This window comes from Poromitra crassiceps (genome assembly GCF_964638095.1).
Source record: "Poromitra crassiceps genome assembly, chromosome: 1".
Lineage (NCBI taxonomy): Eukaryota > Metazoa > Chordata > Actinopteri > Beryciformes > Melamphaidae > Poromitra > Poromitra crassiceps.
In genome coordinates this window covers 81,774,476-81,796,802 of record NC_139623.1, presented here as the reverse complement: position 1 = coordinate 81,796,802, position 22,327 = coordinate 81,774,476, and the positions used below count along the sequence as shown (strand labels likewise).

The 22,327-nt window shown below is 47.9% G+C and overlaps 1 protein-coding gene across 1 annotated transcript in view; it reads right to left on the bottom strand.

The window, feature by feature from the left end:
• LOC310781802 (protein FAM168A-like) overlaps nt 1-22,327 on the bottom strand; it is a gene marked incomplete at both ends in the record, with an annotated part of 60,198 nt that overhangs the window by 6,193 nt on the left and 31,678 nt on the right. Inside the window, 3 exons of the mRNA XM_083642431.1 lie at nt 96-238; nt 5,210-5,338; nt 8,815-8,898. Of these exons, the coding sequence (XP_083498557.1) occupies nt 96-238; nt 5,210-5,338; nt 8,815-8,898 (356 nt within the window). The remainder of the gene's footprint in view (nt 1-95; nt 239-5,209; nt 5,339-8,814; nt 8,899-22,327) is intronic.

The window sequence follows — 22,327 nt, the reverse complement described above, 5'->3', positions numbered from 1 at the left end:
CTTAAAGCTTCTGTTGTGGGTAGACACTCCTGATGGGGTACATACCTGGGCATAAAGGTTATGTTGTGGGGAGACACTCCTGATGGGGTACATACCTGGGCATAAAGGTTCTGTTGTGGGTAGACACTCCTGATGGGGTACATGGCTGCAGGGTACGGGGTAGTGGATGGGGAGTAGGGTGGGGGTGCCCCATTGGACTGGGTAGGGGGAACCTTGTAAGAGCTCCCAGCTGTATATCCTATAGGACAGAGAGAGCAGAAACTTTATGGGCCCTATCGTCGTACGGCGCTATCATTTGCGCTGCCGTTTGCGCGCCTCTTATTGCTATCTTCCCTGCGTCTTAAGCTATCGTCTGCCTCTACCATCCAGTTTTGCGCTGGGATCTAAGCGCAGACAGGGTGCGAACTACGGGGGAGCTGGGGGGGCTTTGGCTCCCCTTAAAGAAGTAGTAGACCCCCTGAAAGGCTGACTTGTGAAATTTGGGGGGGGTCTCTAAATTATTGACTAATATATATTACCCCATGTATTTTCTATTTCTTTTTCTGTACCTTCATAGTGAATAATGCGTAAAATTACGCTATTTTAATCGTATGATTCAGAGTGTGCTCAATCACTGTCAAATTCACTGTAAGCCCCTATACCGACATGCATGTTATTCTTATCATCACCACATCGAAGCGTGGCGGCGCAGGTGCAAATCAAACGTCACTCACGCGGGCAGGTCAGATTTAAAACAACAGCAAGATGTCAAAAAGAAAACAAGGCAGTTTGACAAACTTTACATTCACGAAGAAATGGAAGCAGCCGTCAGTTGAACAGCAACAAGTCGCTTCTACTTCAAACGCAGATGTGGAAAAAGTGACGACGAGGTGAAGCTGGAATAGCCTACCTCTGAGTCCTCCCGCATATGGAGGACTGTTTGTGAGATGGAATGCGTCAGGAACTTCACAGTGAGTGGGACATGTGCGTTATGGAGTGGATAAAAGTGTTGGGCAGAGATATCATGTTCTTGTGAATGTGGATGCAGTGTATATGGAGAGCAGTGCGCCCGTTTCGCCTTTCTGTGCTCTCTCACCCTCCCTCCCTCTCTGTGTGCGCAGCGCGCTTTTCTCTCTTGGAGAGAAAAGTGGAACAGACAAGAGCTGTATCCGTGTCTTTGAGCGTGCTGATTTAAAATGAGTTATACCCTTAAATTGGCCTTCAAATTGCCTCAAATTTCTGTAGTGTCTGTAGTGCCCTTTTATGAATTTGAGCCCGTCAAAAGTCGGCTCCCCCGAAAGCCACAGTATAGTTCGCACACTGAGCGCAGACACAGGTGTAGGCGTGGCCCAGGCGTGTCCGTGGGCCTCTAGCCTATCATCTCCCTCCTGCAAGTGTCATTTTGCACTCTGGCGAAGATACCGTCGCTATGTTCCGAGCGTAAACAGAGGTTTGGGCGTTCCCTGTGCCAAAATAGGCGTTCCAGCACAAAGGCCTTGGGTGCTCTCAATTTTAACGCCACCAAATAGCTGGTCTTAGCGGAAAAAAATCCTCTACGCCAGGCATATGCCTGAGCGCAGACAGTATTCTCCGCGCAGTGCAGGAAATCCTCGCTTGGATAGGCCCATTACACACGGCTTGTGCGCTGACACACTTCCCTCCTCAGAATGCCACGTTGATTTTCAACTAACCTACACTGCAGAAAAAAACACACCTTGATTTAAAAATGAGAATTCGTTTGTCATGGTTTTGTGCGTTTTGAATTGGATTACCAGGGGAACGAGGGTCTGGTGGGTCGGGAGTCTGTGTGTAGTGCGGGGAGGGGTGCTTTTGTTTTTGCTGGTTCTGCAGCTGTACAGCCGCGGAGAGGAAGGCGCTCCAGAGAGTCGTCAACACCGCCCAGAAGATCGTCGGCTGCCCCCTCCCCCCCCTGGCTGACCTGTACAGCTCCTGCTGTCTCAGGAAAGCCCACAGCATCCTCAAATACCCATCCCACCCCGGGCACTGCCACTTTGAACTGCTGCCCTCGGGCAGACGCTACAGAGCAATGAGGGCACGAACGAGCGGGTTCAGAGACAGTTTATTTCCAAGAGCCATAGCTGCGCTCAACATGCGCTAACACAGTTATCTTAGATATACTGTATGTAGACTGTATACAGTATATAGAATAAATATATACATATATATAGATATATATAGAATATATAGAATAATAATAAGAATATGTACATAGAATGTTCAAAAATGCACACACAGAACCAAGTTCAATGTCGATGCTTAATGTATATAGGACTGCGCAAGACGCTAAGGGGAATGTAATTGCTAAGGGGAATGTAAGTGGAATGTATATAGAGTGTACACAGAACAAACCTGACACTAGACACTTTTTACTTTTTATTTTATTACCTCATACTGTGATACACTAGACACTTTTACCCTTTATTACCTTGTTACTTTTATACCATTATCTTTATTACCTAACTTATTGTCTAAACGCACCTAGGGGATTGCTTCAATTTCGTTGTTCTTAAAACTTTTTTTGTGACAATGACAAATAAAGCTCATTCATTCATTCATTCATTCATTTTAAGTGTTCGGCTAGTGTGCCGGTTCCTGGAGGGGGGTCTCCCTGGAGAAGGTGTGAGCTGGGCCGGGTAGGCAGGCAGCGTGGGTCGGTGCACAGGGTGGGTAGAGGCACTGAGGCAGTGCTGTGCGCGGTCCCGCGGATCGAAATCAGTTTCTGGCAGCAAATCACTTTTTGACACAACACCGGCCAGTAGGCTATACAGTAACCGCTCTCCCTGCACCATTGCCCCATGCAACAATAGCTTAACCCGAGTCGACAATTCTGGTATAGGCTATTGAAATAGGCTAGAATTAAAATCTCACACATCCCTACCCTATTAAAGAAACTAATATTTTTAAATGTGTATGTTATAGCCTATATGAGCGAAACGAATAATTAATAGGCTACTAATTACAAAAGCATCAATTTTCGTTACAGCCGAACTGGTTCATCCTCCAATTCTCTCTTCCTTCTCTCATTCTCTCCCCCCTCTCTCTCTCTCTCTGACTCTCTCCCTCTCTCTTTTCTCTCTCTCTCTCTCACTCTGTCACTCTGCTTGCACTGAGCAAGAAAGAAGCTGCTGTGACAGACGTGATGGCGGCTGTGGCTTTTAAGGGGAGTGATCTCACCTTGTGAATCCTGTTATGGGCATAAATACGCCTATGGAGGTTTGCGCCGAGATGACGTGAAGCGCAACGCCAAAACGGGCGCTAACGCAAAATTACCGCCGTTGCGAAGATAGGGCCCTATAACTCTCAAGAATGTACAAATGTAATGTAAGAAAACTGATGCCTACTACCTTCATATCCGATCTTCGTATACCTTTGATATAGGGGTGGGAATCACCAGATGCCCACGATACGATACTGAAACGATACTTGAGTCACGATACGATAGTATTGCGATACTGCGATATTTTCGATATTGCGATATAGCGATATATTGAATATTGCGATATTTCGATATATTGCGATTTCTTACTTTTTCAACTGCAAATGATGTCCCCAAAGGAAAACTTTGTCAACATCTGGTTTATATAAGAACAATTTTTCAGTCTGTACATCTGACTTCAACCATTTTATTGCAGCAATATTGTCAAGTAGACAGACCAACAACTTTCATAAAGTCATGTCATAGTTGCATGCACCTGACAAACTGAACTGTTTGTTACAGTCTACTTACAGTCCACCTTAACTGGATGTGTGTGTGGACTACTGTACGTATGTAGTTTTTGCAACTTCACTTCACTTACACAAAACATTTTGTGCAGCCCATTCAGTAACTGGGGAATTTGTAAATGACTGTCTGTTATGACAAAACTGTTACTGTTAAAACAAAATGAAAATATGCTACCGTTTGTTTACTGCTGGCCTTGGAACTAAAGTTTATAGTAGCCCGGTGGCCTGGCATGGCCTGCAAAAAAAAAAAAAAAAAAAAATTTTTTTTTTTTTTTTTTTTTTTTTTTTTGCAATATCGATATTTGGCGTCCAAATATCGATACGATATCGTCAGGCAAAATATCGCGATACTGTGGTGTATCGATTTTTTCCCCCACCCCTACTTTGATAACACACCTACTGAACAGAATCTGTGTATGTGCGTGCTTGTATGTGCACACATTAGGGATGAGGATGATTTAGTAGTTTTACCTTAAATTAGAGCATAACTATACATTTGGTCTTAACTATCATCTTTTGGTCATAATGTTATTTGTGTATTATATTACTGTGAGTAGTAATAATTATTGAGTTATCTTTAATTTATTAATTCATCCTCATTTCAGAACCACTGTGACTGCTCCTTTTGAGCAATCTCCACTATGACTGCTCATTCTGAGCAATGTAACATTGAATGTAACATTGAATGCACTGCAGTTTCCAATAATTTCCCAACATCTATTCTAGGAGCAGTACTTCTAAGAAAGTGTCATCTAGCCTGCTGACCAGTAGGGGCAATAGCCACAACATCCAAAAGCAATGGAAGTAAGTACACTGCTGCACAATACTGTAAATCTAATATGTATGTGAGTAGTTAGGGGTTCCAGCCCTATTGTATTTGCTATGTTTGTATCTATCTATCTATCTATCTATCTATCTATCTATCTATCTATCTATCTATCTATCTATCTATCTATCTATCTATCTATCTATCTATCTTTCTTTCTTATTATTCTTTCTTATTATTTTCCTTCCGTAAAACCGTGTATATCTCAGAAACCCTAAGGCTCACAGTAACCAAAGTTTGCACATAGGCTCGGAAACCCACCCACTACTCAGAAACAAAAAAAAAATACCAATCTTGGCAATATAACCAACACCTAATTTCCTGTTTTTCTAACCATCCATACCACTGGGCCAATCCCTGAAATCTGGCCCAATGACAGATATGACAGATATTCAAGCCCCTTTGGGAGTAATAGGCTTGAACCCCTGGTATTGCCGTTTGCGGCTATATTTTACTTTGCATTTGCTTTCATTGGTATTAATTAAATTATGTAATTAATTAGTTCAATTAACATAAATGAAAAGGTTTGTGTGTATGGGGTGAAGCTGATTATACAGTAGTATTGATGGTTCAGTGTGTGTGTGTGTGTGTGTGTGTGTGTGTGTGTGTGTGTGTGTGTGTGTGTGTGTGTGTGTGTGTGTGTGATGGGTAGACATTTACTGAATGTTGCGGCTGAGGCCTGGTACTGTCGACCCTCTGAGCCCACGTCCATGGCCGGGTCATAGGAGGCCTCTTGGGCCCCTGCCACCTCCATCGACGCCTGGGGCCAGCCCTGCTTCATCAGCAGCACTGACACACACACACACACACACACACACACACACACACACACACACACACACGCACACACACGCACACGCACACACACACACACAGACACACACACATAACGAACACATAAACAAATGCATAATTAGCTTATTCTCTTGACAATTTCCTCTTCTGTCTGTCAGATTTTTTAGATGGATATTTAATATCCAGATATATCTGTCTTTTTTGTCTTCCCCCCTTATTTGTTCATGCTTGTGGCACATCAGACACCACTGATCAGATTTGGACACAATTCAGGCCAATGATTATTCCGGAATGTCTTGTCCCCCACAATGCAAATGTGGTGCTCAAATCCAGCTATCCTTCCAGGAACAATGGGCTGCCTGGAACCACAATTTTGAGTTTTGTTTTTCCTTTTAAGATTGTCTTCTTTTAGTTGTACCAATGTACAGTATAAATGGGGCACCACAAATGCCAAAAAGAAGAGACTAGCAGACAATTCAAGCCACCCTATAAAATGTCTGACTTGACATTTTGAAACTTATTTCACATTTGTTGAAGTTGTTACTGCTCTATTGGCTCAAAGGTGGACTGCCTAATCTGTGGGGGACACCATGTTTAATGTTGCCTTACCGTTACCGTCACACAATTACTAATATGCCATTGCCCTCTACTATTGCTTCCCTCCTGAGTGATCTCTCCATCATACTGTACATAGACACATGCCAACCAACCACTATCTATCCGCACTATCCAGCGACCTTACAGATATCCTATCCATTTCCATGTCTGCGTAAGGATGTAAGATAACACACAGGATTATCTCATTGCTGTGAAATGACACCTGCTGTTCCACCAGTGGGCGCTAAATAGACATGTAGGTCAGCAACTAGAAAGGCTGAACAGGCAAAATGTCAGAGATAATGTAAATGTATTTTACTGGACAGGAACTCTAGAAATTCTATGTTATAAAGAATATTCCATTACAGCATGTACACAGCCTTGAAGAGGTTGCTCTGGGGAGCGAGTGTGTGCGCGCACGCGTGTGTGCGCTTGTGCGCATGTGTGTGTGTGTGTTAGGGATGCACCGATTGTGAAATTTTGGGCCGATATCAGTAGGCTCTTTCACACCGGCCTTGAAAGCCGAAAAATGCACGGAAAATAGGATTCGCGCCTCCGATGTGAAAGTCGTGAATGCGCTTTGGTGGACAATTGTTTTACGCCTTTTGTCCCGCGACGGGAGGTAGTAACAGCGCCGGGTTACCTGGCAACCCGCCTCCACTTGAAAGGTCGTCGCAGCGAGCCGGAAAAGGTGGGAATGGTCAGCTCATTCATAAAAAAATTACAGGGGAAATCACCTCATGTGATCAAGAAAAGTGCAGGAGTGAAAGTAAAAAAAGTAGCCTATACAATCATGACTGCAGGGACGCCAGGAGGAATGCTCCGTGCGGTTAGGCTTTATGCTCAAACGATGTTGACATTAGTAGGTAGGCTACAATTAACGGATATAATAATAAGCTTCAGAGGGCTATAGCTGTCTGTGGCGAGTTGGTCTGACTCAGACCAGGTTATTCCCTCTCGAAATCAGCTCTGTGCATTCCCTTACAAAAACTACTAACGTTATTAGTCGCATTTATAGCCCATACTATTCCCCCGACGAACGTTATGCAGACTGCAGCTGTTTGATATGCGGGCGGTCGTGTATCGTTTCAATTTTAGTAGGACACCATATCGATCTGCCCGCCCACCTTGCGAGTGCGGCGGCGGAGCCCGTTTTGGCGAGTCCGCCCACCATGCAAGTGCACCTATCCTCTCCCAGCTCAGCGGACTAGGAGAAGGAGGGAGGGAAGTATTGTTGTTGAATTAATTCGTTCATCATACAGTAGCCTAGGCTACACTAACCTATGAAAATATTTATTTGGGCTAGGAGGAGCTGGAAATCCCTCCGCTCGCCTTTCAATCCAGGAGCAGGGGATTTCACCTGAAAGTACACCACAGCACGGGAAAGTGGCCGTGCTGCTTGGCGCTGTGTGAAAGCAATTTCTGTGGCGAGGGTGCGAGCTTTGCGGGACTCCTAAACGGCAATTTTTGCGCGATCTGTGTGTGAAAGAGCCTAATGTTTAAAATAACAATTTGTCCGTTAACCGATGCCCATGTTTTTGTTTGTTTGTTTTTGTTGTTATTTATTTCCGCTTTTGTGACAGGGAAACAAAGATATCTTCATAAAAAAGAATAAAAAATGACACTGAACTTTTTTAAAGTCTTTCAGCCCTTCAACATTCTAAATTCCCCAAAGCTTACTTCCTGTTACAGTGTTTGCTGGTACAATAACTGACACGACATATTAAGCTAGGTTTCAAACTGTTCCCTAGCAACACAATTTCATGAAAACCGTCTATAGCAGTGTTTCTCTTTATTTTTAATATTTTTTCCCAGATTTTTTATCCCCCATTAGTGCTAATTTTAATTTATTTATCCTGATTGCTACTCCACCCTCTGCCGATCTGGGGAGAGCCGAAACTGGCTCCATGCTTCCTCCGAGACATGGGCAATAGCCAGCCGCTTCTTTTCAACTGACAGGGGAAGCTTCACCGGTAGGAAATAGCACATGGGAGGATCACGCTATTCCAACGAGTTCCCCTCCCTCCGAACAGGCGCCCCTAACGACCAGAGGAGGCACCACTTCAGCGACCAGGATACTGCATGCTTTGGTGTGGGGTTCCTAACTGAAGGAAACCCCCAGAAGGCACGGGGAGAACATGCAAACTCCACACAGAAAGGCCCTTTTTGACGACCCCACCCGGTCGGTGGGCACTCGAGGACATGCGGACGGGCACGCACTCCTTCAGCGCTCACAGCGTCCCAGGTGGGAATCGAACCCAGGACCTTCTAGCTGTGAGGCCACAGCGCTTACCACTGCGCCACCGTGCCCCTATAGCAGTGTTTCTCAATTGGTGGATCGGGACCCAAAAGTGGGTCACGGGCTCGGCTCGTTTTGAGTGGGTCACGGATGTGTGGATGAGAAAAAGAAATCCACTCATTGAGGATGCTGGCGTCCACGGCCAACATTACTGTCTTTCAGACTCTGTAGCAGGCTCATTTTTAAAGCCAGAGTGAAGATACTGGTACCATATGAAACTAGAAGACCTAAGGCATTCATTGGTACCAACATGCCATGCTAGCTTGTTGCGAAGGGGTCTAAATGATGCTACAAAGTTAGGCTAAATTCTGAAAATTGGGTCACGACGTAATGACTAAGGAAAAATGTGGGCTGTGAGGCTAGACCAGTTGAGAACCACTGGTCTATAGAACTACCTACTTGCAACAAATAAACATCGGCCACTGCCATCGGTCAATGTCATCTCAAAGGCGAATATCAGCCCATACCGATGTACAGCTGATAAATCGGTACATCCCTAGTGTGTGTGTGTGTGTGTGTGTGTGTGTGTGCGTGCATGTGTGCGCGTGCGTGTGAGTGTGTGAGCTGCTCTTACCTTGGGGATAGCCCGGGCTGCCAGTCTGGTATAGGCTTGGTGTGTAGGTAGGAGCTGCAGCAGTGGTATAGCCTGTGGGGTAGCCTGAGGACAGAGGGAAGAGATACATCAGTGCTGTTGGATGAAGAATTCATCTCTCCAATTGTCAGTTCATCTAAATCACGAGTACATTCATTTTGAGACATGATTATCATTCCTGTAAGAACATTGACAGCCTCTGACACTGCATTTTACAGTACATTAGGGCTTTTCACACAGCACACTACAGTAGCTTAGCCTAGGGTTAGCTTCACCCTGGGCTAACAGTTGGTCAAGGGTTGGCTTAACCTATTTTCACCCATGGCTAACACTTGCATTCTTCTTTGCCCAGTCGTCTATCCCTTCTCACACAGACAACAGAGATAACCCTTTTAGCATTTTAGCATAGCTTTTTTTTACCTGGGCTAAAGTCGGCGTTATCCCAGAGACTAGCTAGCCCAAGGCTAAGGGAGCCGATAACGCTAAAGTGTTGTGTGAAACTGCTGCAGCACAAAGGGGGATCGCTTAGTGGCAGATGGTGGACAGAGTTAAAGGCTGGTGGAAAAATCCCTTTCAACATATTTGAGAAACGCCAGCACTAACAATACCAGAAGTTACCAATCGTCTTGACCATGCTCTCATCTGTTTATCAGGCATGTGCAGAGGATGTTAGAGGGGCGGGGGCTCAAATTCATAAAAGGGCATGTCGGCGATCTTTGCAAATAAATATATGCGTGGGAATAAATATATACCACAGGGCAGGGATGTCATGCAAGCCAAAATTCAGAGGGGGCAGCATTCATTTTCTCATTGTCTCTATGATAAGGATATGAGCCGGTCCGTGGCAGAAAATAAGCTATTTACAGGACATGCTTAGCCTACGGCCTCTGTTCCAGGTCGTTGCGCGAGCCGTTCTAGCTCTATAAGCGGCTGGTCAGACAGGACGTGTGTATTTCAGATGAGAACTCTTTGGAAATCATGCCCCGAGCGCTTCCAACGCGCTCAGGCCACAGGCACGGAGCATTTTTTGTGTTTTGTTTTGTTTTTTCCCTGCTGTCGCGCGCAGTAGGCCTACGGGTCAGGACACAATGGTGACAGGGACGGAGTTTCATCTGTTTGTTGTTGATTGTTCGCACTGTAAACATGAAAGCCAGATTATTGGCAATTCTGGCAGCAGCGGAGGTTGAAGATCCCCCTGGCAGGAAAAGAGGTAGGAGGAGTGACATGACGAGCAGTGCGCTTTTCCTCCAAATGTTGAACTTTTTTCAGCTTGAGACACCCAGAGCGCTCCACCCAAAAACACTAGCCGTCAAAGGTGCTTAAACGCCAGGGGCCCTATCGCTGTACAGGCGCTATCATTTGCGCAGCAGTTTGCGCACCTCTTATGCCATCTTCCCTGCGTCTTAAGCTATCGTCTGCCTCCACCATCCAGTTTTCTTTGCGCAGACACAGGTGTAGGCGTGGCCGAGGCATGTCTGTGCTAAATACTGGCCTTTGCACGCCGCAAATGCTATCGTCTGCCTCCCGCAAGTGTCATTTTGCACTCTGGCCAAGATACCAGCGCCAGGTTCTGAGCGTAAACACAGGTTTGGGCGTCGCCCATGCTAAACCAGGGTTTCTGTGCTAAATGTTAGGAAAAATGTCCTGGCATACGCGTAATTCTAAGACCACCTAATAGCAGGTCTTAGTGCTAAAAACCCCACTGCGCCTGAGCGCACGCAATATTCTCCGCGCAGTGCAGGAAATCCTCGCTTGGATACATGGATGTCCCTCGCTCTCCAAACCTCGCGCGCACCCCCCCCCCCTCTTCAGAATGCCACATTGATTTTCAACTACATTGCAGAAAAAACACACCTTGATTTAAAAATGAGAATTCGTTTGTCATGGTTTTATTAGGCTACATACGGTAATTCCTGACCATACAGGTCTGTGGTGTTAGGTGTATAACAGTAGATTACTTTTGAGAAAGTTGTGCCGGCCAGTACAGTAACCTCTTTTCCTGCAATTGCACGCATGCAAGACCAGCTTCTCCACAGCGCGGATGGCGTGACCGCAGTCAATAGCTTAACCCGAGTGGACAATTCTGATATAGGCTATTGAAATAGGCTAGAATTAAATTCTCACACATTCATACCCTATTAAAGAAACAAATATTTTTACATGTGTATGTAGCCTATATGAACGAAAAGTCTAATTGCAGTAAGCGCACGCTTTGGGACATAATAACACCATGGGGTTATTCACTGCGTAACTGCACGGCAGCCCTTTGATGTGTTTCAAATGGAATATCGTTTATCTACTGTATATTGAATCCGAAGTAGTTCATCCTTGCTTTTTTTTACTTGCCCAGAATTGCCTTCCCCCAGATGGATTTTTTTCACTGTCATAGCATTGTCCTTTAGGAAACTATTGGCCTGCTCGTCATGTATCAAGTCTGCCTTTCTTATCTTTAATTCCCCTTGCCCTATGTCTCAGTAAAAGCACCCTGCACTCAGCGTGTTGGAAGCTGCGTCTCATCCGCCAGGCTGTCACAGACGTGACACTGTGGCTTTTAAGGGGGATGGACATGATCACACCTGTGAATACTTTTGGGCATAAACACGCCTATATGGAGATTTGCACCGAGATGACGCCAAGCGCAGCGGGCCGACACGCCCACAATTAGGGCTTTGCGCTGCGCTATTCGGGCGCAAACGCTAAATTACCGCCTTTGTGACAAGAGCCCCAGGTGTGGTCCACAGGTGCGGTCAATACACACACGTCCTGTCTGAACAGCCCATAATGCTTCATTTTCAGAAAATTCTGTTCAGGGTGATTTTTAAAACATAAATCCAGCTGGAATAAGGTCCAGATTGTAAAAAAAACAGAATTCTCCTTTAAATCTATCAATGATAAGACTGATTTTATCTCTTGAAGCCTATTCCATTCAACCGCTGCCATGTACAAAAAGATATTTTGCCCAGAACAGGTCTTAAAGTGCCATGTAGATTTAAGATCTAATATGTTACCCTGCCTCTAGTTGAATAGCCATGAGAGTCCCCAACGCGCATAAAATAATTCTTAAAATACATAATTGGCCCATTACTTTGCAGGATCTAATATGTGTAAGTCTCAATTTCAGCTGCCTTAGTCTATATCCTACCACCAACCATTTTAATTCCTTAAATTCAGAAGGGCCCACGTGAGTCCAAGAGAAATCAGAGAGAAATCATTGGATGAGAAGAGCAGGTGGAGAAGGATGGAATGCAGCAACAAACAGAGAAGATGGTTGATCTTACAGAGTTAGTGAGATGGGATACAGGATGAGGATACACCACAAACGGCTGACTTTTTTTTGCACATCGCCACCCCACGTTTTCTAACCTGTTATCTAGCCTGGTATCACGGATCCGGATGGTTTTAACCAGGCTAGTTTTCTATCCCTATCGCCAGAATAATGCACTGAAGGCGGAGTGGAGAATTGCTTTCTGAAATATATCTCTGGTGTAGTCGACATTGAAAAATGTAATTAAAAGTGTGTCTCGCATTAAGTTAAACACCGCGATTCCTGCAGCATGTGACATCCCCCCGCCAACTCTCTACTCTCTACACCGGAGATTTTGCTCATGTGTGGAAACAACAATGCCTCTTGTCTGGAAGTACCCGAAATACCCGGACCTGATTCGGGGGATATAGTCCAGAGTTCATGTTTAGCAATGTCTATAGAGTCTACTGCCTGGTGATCACAAAATAACAAAAGCCGCAGCAGGCTAAGGTCGGGAGTAAAACTGATGACGCGCACAGCAAATATTCAAGTCCACTAGTTGCTCCGCACTCTCTTTATTCCATATCACAGGCAGCGCGACCAAATCCAATAAATGGCTGCTTCCAAGCGCCTTGCAAAGTTAGGAGTGAAACGTATAAATAAACTCAGACATAAATAATCCATAGCAAGCGACTGCGGTCAACAGAAAATTTCACCCTGGCCCCATTGACAAAACCAACACCAATGAACCAGGTGAGTACATTTACTTGAAAACCACCAAGTGCACGCCCAGAGCGACACTCCCACCACCCAAATGCCAATGCAGTGTGCCAACCAAACCAAACACATGAATATGCAAGATTACGTACTTATGGCCTCATATGGCTTTACCCATTAAATACCAATATGGCTCCTACCGAGTCTGCTATAGACCAAATCAGCGGGGATGTTTACATTTACTTCCGGTTACCCCTGGGTCCACACATTATAATGGCGGTGAACGGCACAAACTGACGTGTTGAAGACAAAAACAGACAAAGAAGACAGAAATGATTTGTTCGTGTTGTGTTGTTGTTTAATATCATTCATAACAACACTTTCACTAACGTTAGTGGAGACCAGACTAGCTAATTTACCTGTTGGACCAGACCAGACCAGAGTAGACTTGAAGCTCAATTAAATTAACGTGGCGTCAGTAGCTCTGTCTGTAACGAGTCTGCAAAAAAACAGCGAGTTTGACAGTTGTAAACAAACGTTATTAGCTAGCTAACACTACATAAAACAAACAGAAGAAAGGCTACTGTAGATACGTCGGACAAGCATGTTTACCAACCGTTTGAACATTTAAATTGAAAGTAGTCGGCCGAAAACAACGAGAGGGTTTGACAGCATTTATTTGACAACACGCACATCCCCAAGGGGATAAATAAAGGATAACTTAACTTAACTTAACTTAACTTAACTTAACTTAACTTAACTTATTTAAACCTGCCGCCTTCCCCATGTGGTACGCAGAAGTAATGTTGTTTACATGGTGACGTCACGGTGATTTGGTCTATTGAAATAGCGCAGTGGCCAGTAAGGGTGTTGTGGACTGGTCGGGGAGGATGGAGGGCGTATGCACTTGCCTTTCACACCGGAGGGCTGTATTCAGCACGGTTTCTAATGTCTACTTAAGTCACATTAGACATTTCTGTTACTAGAGTCGATCTCTCGGGAGAAGACTCTCCCTTTGTCCACTTTGACACTTCTTGTCTTTTTCTTTCCCATCTCCATCCACCTAGTGTTAATTTCGTTGACGAAAACTATGACGAAAAATGTTAGTCGACTACCTTTTTCCCCAAGACTAAGACTAGACTAAAATGTTCAGACTTTTAGTTTCATTGACTAAGACGAGACTAAAATACTCAAACTTTTAGTCGACTAAAACTTGACTAAACAAAAAGAGGATGGGGTTGACTAAATATGATAAAAACTAACAAGGACATTTGACACAGGACTAAGACTACGACTAAATTTAAAAATAGACGACAAAATTAACATTAATTATAGACTGTTTCCCCCCCTCAATGCAGCAGTTCAGGTGTGCAGCATCATAAATGTAGCTGACATGTAGCTGTCTTAAAAACATTTACAGTAGTTACAACAGAACCCACCCAGTCTTAGCTAAGGGTCTTATCTATATGTGTATGAGGCATTGTGTTCCCAAAATGTACAGCTACTTGCTTGTCTACATTATATCCAGAGAAGTCCAAGTGCTTTCCGCACAGCCAGGCTCCCTCCATTCTCCCCTCAGCTGCGGGCTGAGCAGGGACTGTAATTGTCGTTGCTACCGCTGCACGCCGACACTGGCCTGGGTGGGCAGAGTCACCATTAGCTACTTTCCCTGGGAAAGAGTTGCCAACACTGCTTCGAATTACAATTACTAGTACAAGCGCATCAGCAGATTCAACAGTTTTCATTGACTAAAACTAGACTAAAATGTGAACAGTTTTTGTTGACTAAAACTAGACTAAAATACTTATGGCTTTATTTGACTAAGCGGAGACTAAAATGCTCAAACTTTTAGTCGACTAAAGCTTGACTAAATAAAAACAGGATGAGGTTGACTAAATATGATACAGACTAACAAGGACATTTAACACATTGACTGCCAGCCGTTTTTTTCTTGCTGTAGGTAGCTTCTGCCAAGCCGTTTTTTGAGGATTGTGGCTCATTTTACAAGAGCCGAGGATTCTTTTCTGCTTGGAGTTTGTGAACATACAATATCTCAAAAGTACTAATAGAATGTGTACTTTCTCTGTCTAAAAGAGTTAGTTTGTAGAGTTAGTAGTTATGTAAGCATTAGCAGTTGAATACAGCATGGTTTTAGCGTCAGAAAAAATATTCAGAGATAAACGGCTTTTTGTGAAATTCGATATAACAGTCACTTTAACCATTCATTTTTGGCTCTCTCTCTCTCTCTCTCCCTCCCCCTCTCGCTCTCTCTCTCTCTCTCTCTCTCTCCCTTCCTCTCGCTCTCCCTCCCTCTCTCTCTCTCTCTCTCTCTCTCTCCCTCCCTCTCGCTCTCCCTCCCTCTCTCTCTCTCTCCCTCCCTCTCGGGAGGGAGACGCACTAGGTTTAATCCTAGTGAGAGGGGGAGAGGGAGAGAGAGAGAGAGAGAGAGAGAGGGAGGGAGGGAGAGAGAGAGAGCGAGAGAGAGAGAGAGAGAGAGAGAGGGAGAGAGCGAGAGGGAGAGTTGCTTCAACTCCTCCCTCCGTGGGCGTTCTTCTTGGCTGCAGCGGCCGTCACAAGCTTGTCACCAGTCTGACTGCTTTGCTGCTGTCCTGTGCCTGTCTGCACGGCCGCTGTTTGAGGAAGTCAGCATGGACTCGCTCGCTTCTTGGAGTTTTGGTTGAGAGAAGCTTTTGCGATTCTGGTCATATTTATGCTGCGTGTTTCAAAGTGTGTTCCACCAATCTATTATGTAAATTTGCAATCCCGCATCGCCAGCAATCAGCAGGAAAACGAAAGCGTTTTCCCCCATCCATTTTCATGAGAATGGCTGGGGTGAGAATGGCGTGACAAGTTAAAAAAATGCTTGCCTTCCTCTAGTGAGGAGAGCACTGTTGCCACTTAGTGGGTCGGTGGAATGGGTTGTAAACGTTCGGTGGCTCCAATAATTATATAAGAGATGTAAAAGGGTTAGATGCACATCCCACGGTCAAAAAAAAAAAAATCATTTTTTTGACGAGTCAAGTCGTCGCTGGCAGTGAACAGCTGGATTGTGTTTGACGACTACACTCGTCGTTGGCAGTCAAGGTGTTAACACGGGACTAAGACTAAGACTAAATAAAAAAATAGCCGACAAAATTAACACTACATCCACCTCCTTCTTCTTCTCTCCTCCTCCCTCATCTCTTTTCCATCCAAAAATCTTGACCGCCCTCCGTACATACTGGCCACCCACCCAGCCTCCACTTAGCCATCACTACTGAGTGACATCATAGTTGTCATAGCCAACTTTTGTCCTATATCACTGGACGTCCACGCTACACGCGCGAGACCTCTAGGCCCACCCACCCACGCAGCCATCACAACTGTCTGATGACATCAATGAGGCCCACCCACTTACGGCTCTGGCATACCATGAAACGCTCGGTGGCATGCAGAGCGTGAAAGCCTCTTTGACGCTGCATCTTGATAGGCTGTCTTGCTCTATTTCCGCATCTGATTGGTCCATTTCAACCTCGCGCCCCCTGCCGCAGGAACCGCCCAGCGTTTCGCTGTCGCAGACTAGAGGCGGCTTGTCTCCGAGCGGCTTCACGCTCGCGGGGCGGGACTAGGGCGGGACCTTTCGTTAAAGCTACCCAATGACAGCTCTTCCTACACATTTCGTCCAACCACCCTTCTGTGTACATCTACCTGAAAACATTTCTACAGGCTACAGCTCCAAGCTGGAAGCTGGTTTCCACACCCACAAAACGCTGCGTCACAGCGGAAAAGCGATTTTGCCATTGTAGATGTGCACGAGGCGTTAGCCATCACAACTGTCTGACATCCCTCCTCTCCTCTCCTTCCTCCTCCTCTCCTCTTAATTTTGGCTGGGTTTAACTTTAATCCATCAATCTTGATTTTGGCTGGGTTTAATCCATCAACCCCAGCCAAAGAAGTGGCCGCCTGCCGGACGTCGGATTCATTCTCAAATACACTACTGCCGCATGCGCTAGGACGTGTCATCAGTGATGTTATCTGGGGTCGTTAGGTGTTTCGGGTCTGTCAACATCATACACCCTCGCCCAGTAGACCCAGCCGAGGCCAATTAAGACCCCGACTCACGTCCCAGAAGCCGCTACAGATCAGCCTTACTACTCTATCTGCAACGTTGCCCGCGGGAGGGGTAAAAGAGAACCCAATCCGCTGCAATAGAGCTAGTGCTACGCCGCAGTATTGGCCCTTCGGTGCATGGAGGATCTAGGCTCTGTGGGTTTCTCCCGGCCGTGCTCCTCCTTCGTCTCACCAGACCCCCCTCATGACAAAGGCAATCCAGAGGCTGAAGGGATGCCTCAAGGACGCCTCAAGAGGGCCTGTGCGCTGCACGTCATTTACCTGCGTCGAGCACCTCGCTCTAGCCTGGAGGACCCCAGGCCGCGCCGATCTTGCGCAGATTTTCAGGAGGCTAATCCGTAGCGTTTGTGGATTTCTCCCTCACGAGAGAGCCAAGATGGGGTGCTAATCCCATCCCGTACCGGGTTGCCGTCTCTCCGGCCGTCAACTGTCTCTCCAGCTCGTCACCAAACTATACTTGGTTGTCACCTAGTCTTTCCTAAGTGTCACTGGCCAGAGGCAAGCCAGGGTTCTACATTCTCAAATACACTACTGCCGCATGCGCTAGGACGTGTCATCAGTGATGTTATCTGGGGTCGTTAGGTGTTTCGGGTCTGTCAACATCATACACCCTCGCCCAGTAGACCCAGCCGAGGCCAATTAAGACCCCGACTCACGTCCCAGAAGCCGCTACAGATCAGCCTTACTACTCTATCTGCAACGTTGCCCGCGGGAGGGGTAAAAGAGAACCCAATCCGCTGCAATAGAGCTAGTGCTACGCCGCAGTATTGGCCCTTCGGTGCATGGAGGATCTAGGCTCTGTGGGTTTCTCCCGGCCGTGCTCCTCCTTCGTCTCACCAGACCCCCCTCATGACAAAGGCAATCCAGAGGCTGAAGGGATGCCTCAAGGACGCCTCAAGAGGGCCTGTGCGCTGCACGTCATTTACCTGCGTCGAGCACCTCGCTCTAGCCTGGAGGACCCCAGGCCGCGCCGATCTTGCGCAGATTTTCAGGAGGCTAATCCGTAGCGTTTGTGGATTTCTCCCTCACGAGAGAGCCAAGATGGGGTGCTAATCCCATCCCGTACCGGGTTGCCGTCTCTCCGGCCGTCAACTGTCTCTCCAGCTCGTCACCAAACTATACTTGGTTGTCACCTAGTCTTTCCTAAGTGTCACTGGCCAGAGGCAAGCCAGGGTTCTACATTCTCAAATACACTACTGCCGCATGCGCTAGGACGTGTCATCAGTGATGTTATCTGGGGTCGTTAGGTGTTTCGGGTCTGTCAACATCATACACCCTCGCCCAGTAGACCCAGCCGAGGCCAATTAAGACCCCGACTCACGTCCCAGAAGCCGCTACAGATCAGCCTTACTACTCTATCTGCAACGTTGCCCGCGGGAGGGGTAAAAGAGAACCCAATCCGCTGCAATAGAGCTAGTGCTACGCCGCAGTATTGGCCCTTCGGTGCATGGAGGATCTAGGCTCTGTGGGTTTCTCCCGGCCGTGCTCCTCCTTCGTCTCACCAGACCCCCCTCATGACAAAGGCAATCCAGAGGCTGAAGGGATGCCTCAAGGACGCCTCAAGAGGGCCTGTGCGCTGCACGTCATTTACCTGCGTCGAGCACCTCGCTCTAGCCTGGAGGACCCCAGGCCGCGCCGATCTTGCGCAGATTTTCAGGAGGCTAATCCGTAGCGTTTGTGGATTTCTCCCTCACGAGAGAGCCAAGATGGGGTGCTAATCCCATCCCGTACCGGGTTGCCGTCTCTCCGGCCGTCAACTGTCTCTCCAGCTCGTCACCAAACTATACTTGGTTGTCACCTAGTCTTTCCTAAGTGTCACTGGCCAGAGGCAAGCCAGGGTTCTACATTCTCAAATACACTACTGCCGCATGCGCTAGGACGTGTCATCAGTGATGTTATCTGGGGTCGTTAGGTGTTTCGGGTCTGTCAACATCATACACCCTCGCCCAGTAGACCCAGCCGAGGCCAATTAAGACCCCGACTCACGTCCCAGAAGCCGCTACAGATCAGCCTTACTACTCTATCTGCAACGTTGCCCGCGGGAGGGGTAAAAGAGAACCCAATCCGCTGCAATAGAGCTAGTGCTACGCCGCAGTATTGGCCCTTCGGTGCATGGAGGATCTAGGCTCTGTGGGTTTCTCCCGGCCGTGCTCCTCCTTCGTCTCACCAGACCCCCCTCATGACAAAGGCAATCCAGAGGCTGAAGGGATGCCTCAAGGACGCCTCAAGAGGGCCTGTGCGCTGCACGTCATTTACCTGCGTCGAGCACCTCGCTCTAGCCTGGAGGACCCCAGGCCGCGCCGATCTTGCGCAGATTTTCAGGAGGCTAATCCGTAGCGTTTGTGGATTTCTCCCTCACGAGAGAGCCAAGATGGGGTGCTAATCCCATCCCGTACCGGGTTGCCGTCTCTCCGGCCGTCAACTGTCTCTCCAGCTCGTCACCAAACTATACTTGGTTGTCACCTAGTCTTTCCTAAGTGTCACTGGCCAGAGGCAAGCCAGGGTTCTACATTCTCAAATACACTACTGCCGCATGCGCTAGGACGTGTCATCAGTGATGTTATCTGGGGTCGTTAGGTGTTTCGGGTCTGTCAACATCATACACCCTCGCCCAGTAGACCCAGCCGAGGCCAATTAAGACCCCGACTCACGTCCCAGAAGCCGCTACAGATCAGCCTTACTACTCTATCTGCAACGTTGCCCGCGGGAGGGGTAAAAGAGAACCCAATCCGCTGCAATAGAGCTAGTGCTACGCCGCAGTATTGGCCCTTCGGTGCATGGAGGATCTAGGCTCTGTGGGTTTCTCCCGGCCGTGCTCCTCCTTCGTCTCACCAGACCCCCCTCATGACAAAGGCAATCCAGAGGCTGAAGGGATGCCTCAAGGACGCCTCAAGAGGGCCTGTGCGCTGCACGTCATTTACCTGCGTCGAGCACCTCGCTCTAGCCTGGAGGACCCCAGGCCGCGCCGATCTTGCGCAGATTTTCAGGAGGCTAATCCGTAGCGTTTGTGGATTTCTCCCTCACGAGAGAGCCAAGATGGGGTGCTAATCCCATCCCGTACCGGGTTGCCGTCTCTCCGGCCGTCAACTGTCTCTCCAGCTCGTCACCAAACTATACTTGGTTGTCACCTAGTCTTTCCTAAGTGTCACTGGCCAGAGGCAAGCCAGGGTTCTACATTCTCAAATACACTACTGCCGCATGCGCTAGGACGTGTCATCAGTGATGTTATCTGGGGTCGTTAGGTGTTTCGGGTCTGTCAACATCATACACCCTCGCCCAGTAGACCCAGCCGAGGCCAATTAAGACCCCGACTCACGTCCCAGAAGCCGCTACAGATCAGCCTTACTACTCTATCTGCAACGTTGCCCGCGGGAGGGGTAAAAGAGAACCCAATCCGCTGCAATAGAGCTAGTGCTACGCCGCAGTATTGGCCCTTCGGTGCATGGAGGATCTAGGCTCTGTGGGTTTCTCCCGGCCGTGCTCCTCCTTCGTCTCACCAGACCCCCCTCATGACAAAGGCAATCCAGAGGCTGAAGGGATGCCTCAAGGACGCCTCAAGAGGGCCTGTGCGCTGCACGTCATTTACCTGCGTCGAGCACCTCGCTCTAGCCTGGAGGACCCCAGGCCGCGCCGATCTTGCGCAGATTTTCAGGAGGCTAATCCGTAGCGTTTGTGGATTTCTCCCTCACGAGAGAGCCAAGATGGGGTGCTAATCCCATCCCGTACCGGGTTGCCGTCTCTCCGGCCGTCAACTGTCTCTCCAGCTCGTCACCAAACTATACTTGGTTGTCACCTAGTCTTTCCTAAGTGTCACTGGCCAGAGGCAAGCCAGGGTTCTACATTCTCAAATACACTACTGCCGCATGCGCTAGGACGTGTCATCAGTGATGTTATCTGGGGTCGTTAGGTGTTTCGGGTCTGTCAACATCATACACCCTCGCCCAGTAGACCCAGCCGAGGCCAATTAAGACCCCGACTCACGTCCCAGAAGCCGCTACAGATCAGCCTTACTACTCTATCTGCAACGTTGCCCGCGGGAGGGGTAAAAGAGAACCCAATCCGCTGCAATAGAGCTAGTGCTACGCCGCAGTATTGGCCCTTCGGTGCATGGAGGATCTAGGCTCTGTGGGTTTCTCCCGGCCGTGCTCCTCCTTCGTCTCACCAGACCCCCCTCATGACAAAGGCAATCCAGAGGCTGAAGGGATGCCTCAAGGACGCCTCAAGAGGGCCTGTGCGCTGCACGTCATTTACCTGCGTCGAGCACCTCGCTCTAGCCTGGAGGACCCCAGGCCGCGCCGATCTTGCGCAGATTTTCAGGAGGCTAATCCGTAGCGTTTGTGGATTTCTCCCTCACGAGAGAGCCAAGATGGGGTGCTAATCCCATCCCGTACCGGGTTGCCGTCTCTCCGGCCGTCAACTGTCTCTCCAGCTCGTCACCAAACTATACTTGGTTGTCACCTAGTCTTTCCTAAGTGTCACTGGCCAGAGGCAAGCCAGGGTTCTACATTCTCAAATACACTACTGCCGCATGCGCTAGGACGTGTCATCAGTGATGTTATCTGGGGTCGTTAGGTGTTTCGGGTCTGTCAACATCATACACCCTCGCCCAGTAGACCCAGCCGAGGCCAATTAAGACCCCGACTCACGTCCCAGAAGCCGCTACAGATCAGCCTTACTACTCTATCTGCAACGTTGCCCGCGGGAGGGGTAAAAGAGAACCCAATCCGCTGCAATAGAGCTAGTGCTACGCCGCAGTATTGGCCCTTCGGTGCATGGAGGATCTAGGCTCTGTGGGTTTCTCCCGGCCGTGCTCCTCCTTCGTCTCACCAGACCCCCCTCATGACAAAGGCAATCCAGAGGCTGAAGGGATGCCTCAAGGACGCCTCAAGAGGGCCTGTGCGCTGCACGTCATTTACCTGCGTCGAGCACCTCGCTCTAGCCTGGAGGACCCCAGGCCGCGCCGATCTTGCGCAGATTTTCAGGAGGCTAATCCGTAGCGTTTGTGGATTTCTCCCTCACGAGAGAGCCAAGATGGGGTGCTAATCCCATCCCGTACCGGGTTGCCGTCTCTCCGGCCGTCAACTGTCTCTCCAGCTCGTCACCAAACTATACTTGGTTGTCACCTAGTCTTTCCTAAGTGTCACTGGCCAGAGGCAAGCCAGGGTTCTACATTCTCAAATACACTACTGCCGCATGCGCTAGGACGTGTCATCAGTGATGTTATCTGGGGTCGTTAGGTGTTTCGGGTCTGTCAACATCATACACCCTCGCCCAGTAGACCCAGCCGAGGCCAATTAAGACCCCGACTCACGTCCCAGAAGCCGCTACAGATCAGCCTTACTACTCTATCTGCAACGTTGCCCGCGGGAGGGGTAAAAGAGAACCCAATCCGCTGCAATAGAGCTAGTGCTACGCCGCAGTATT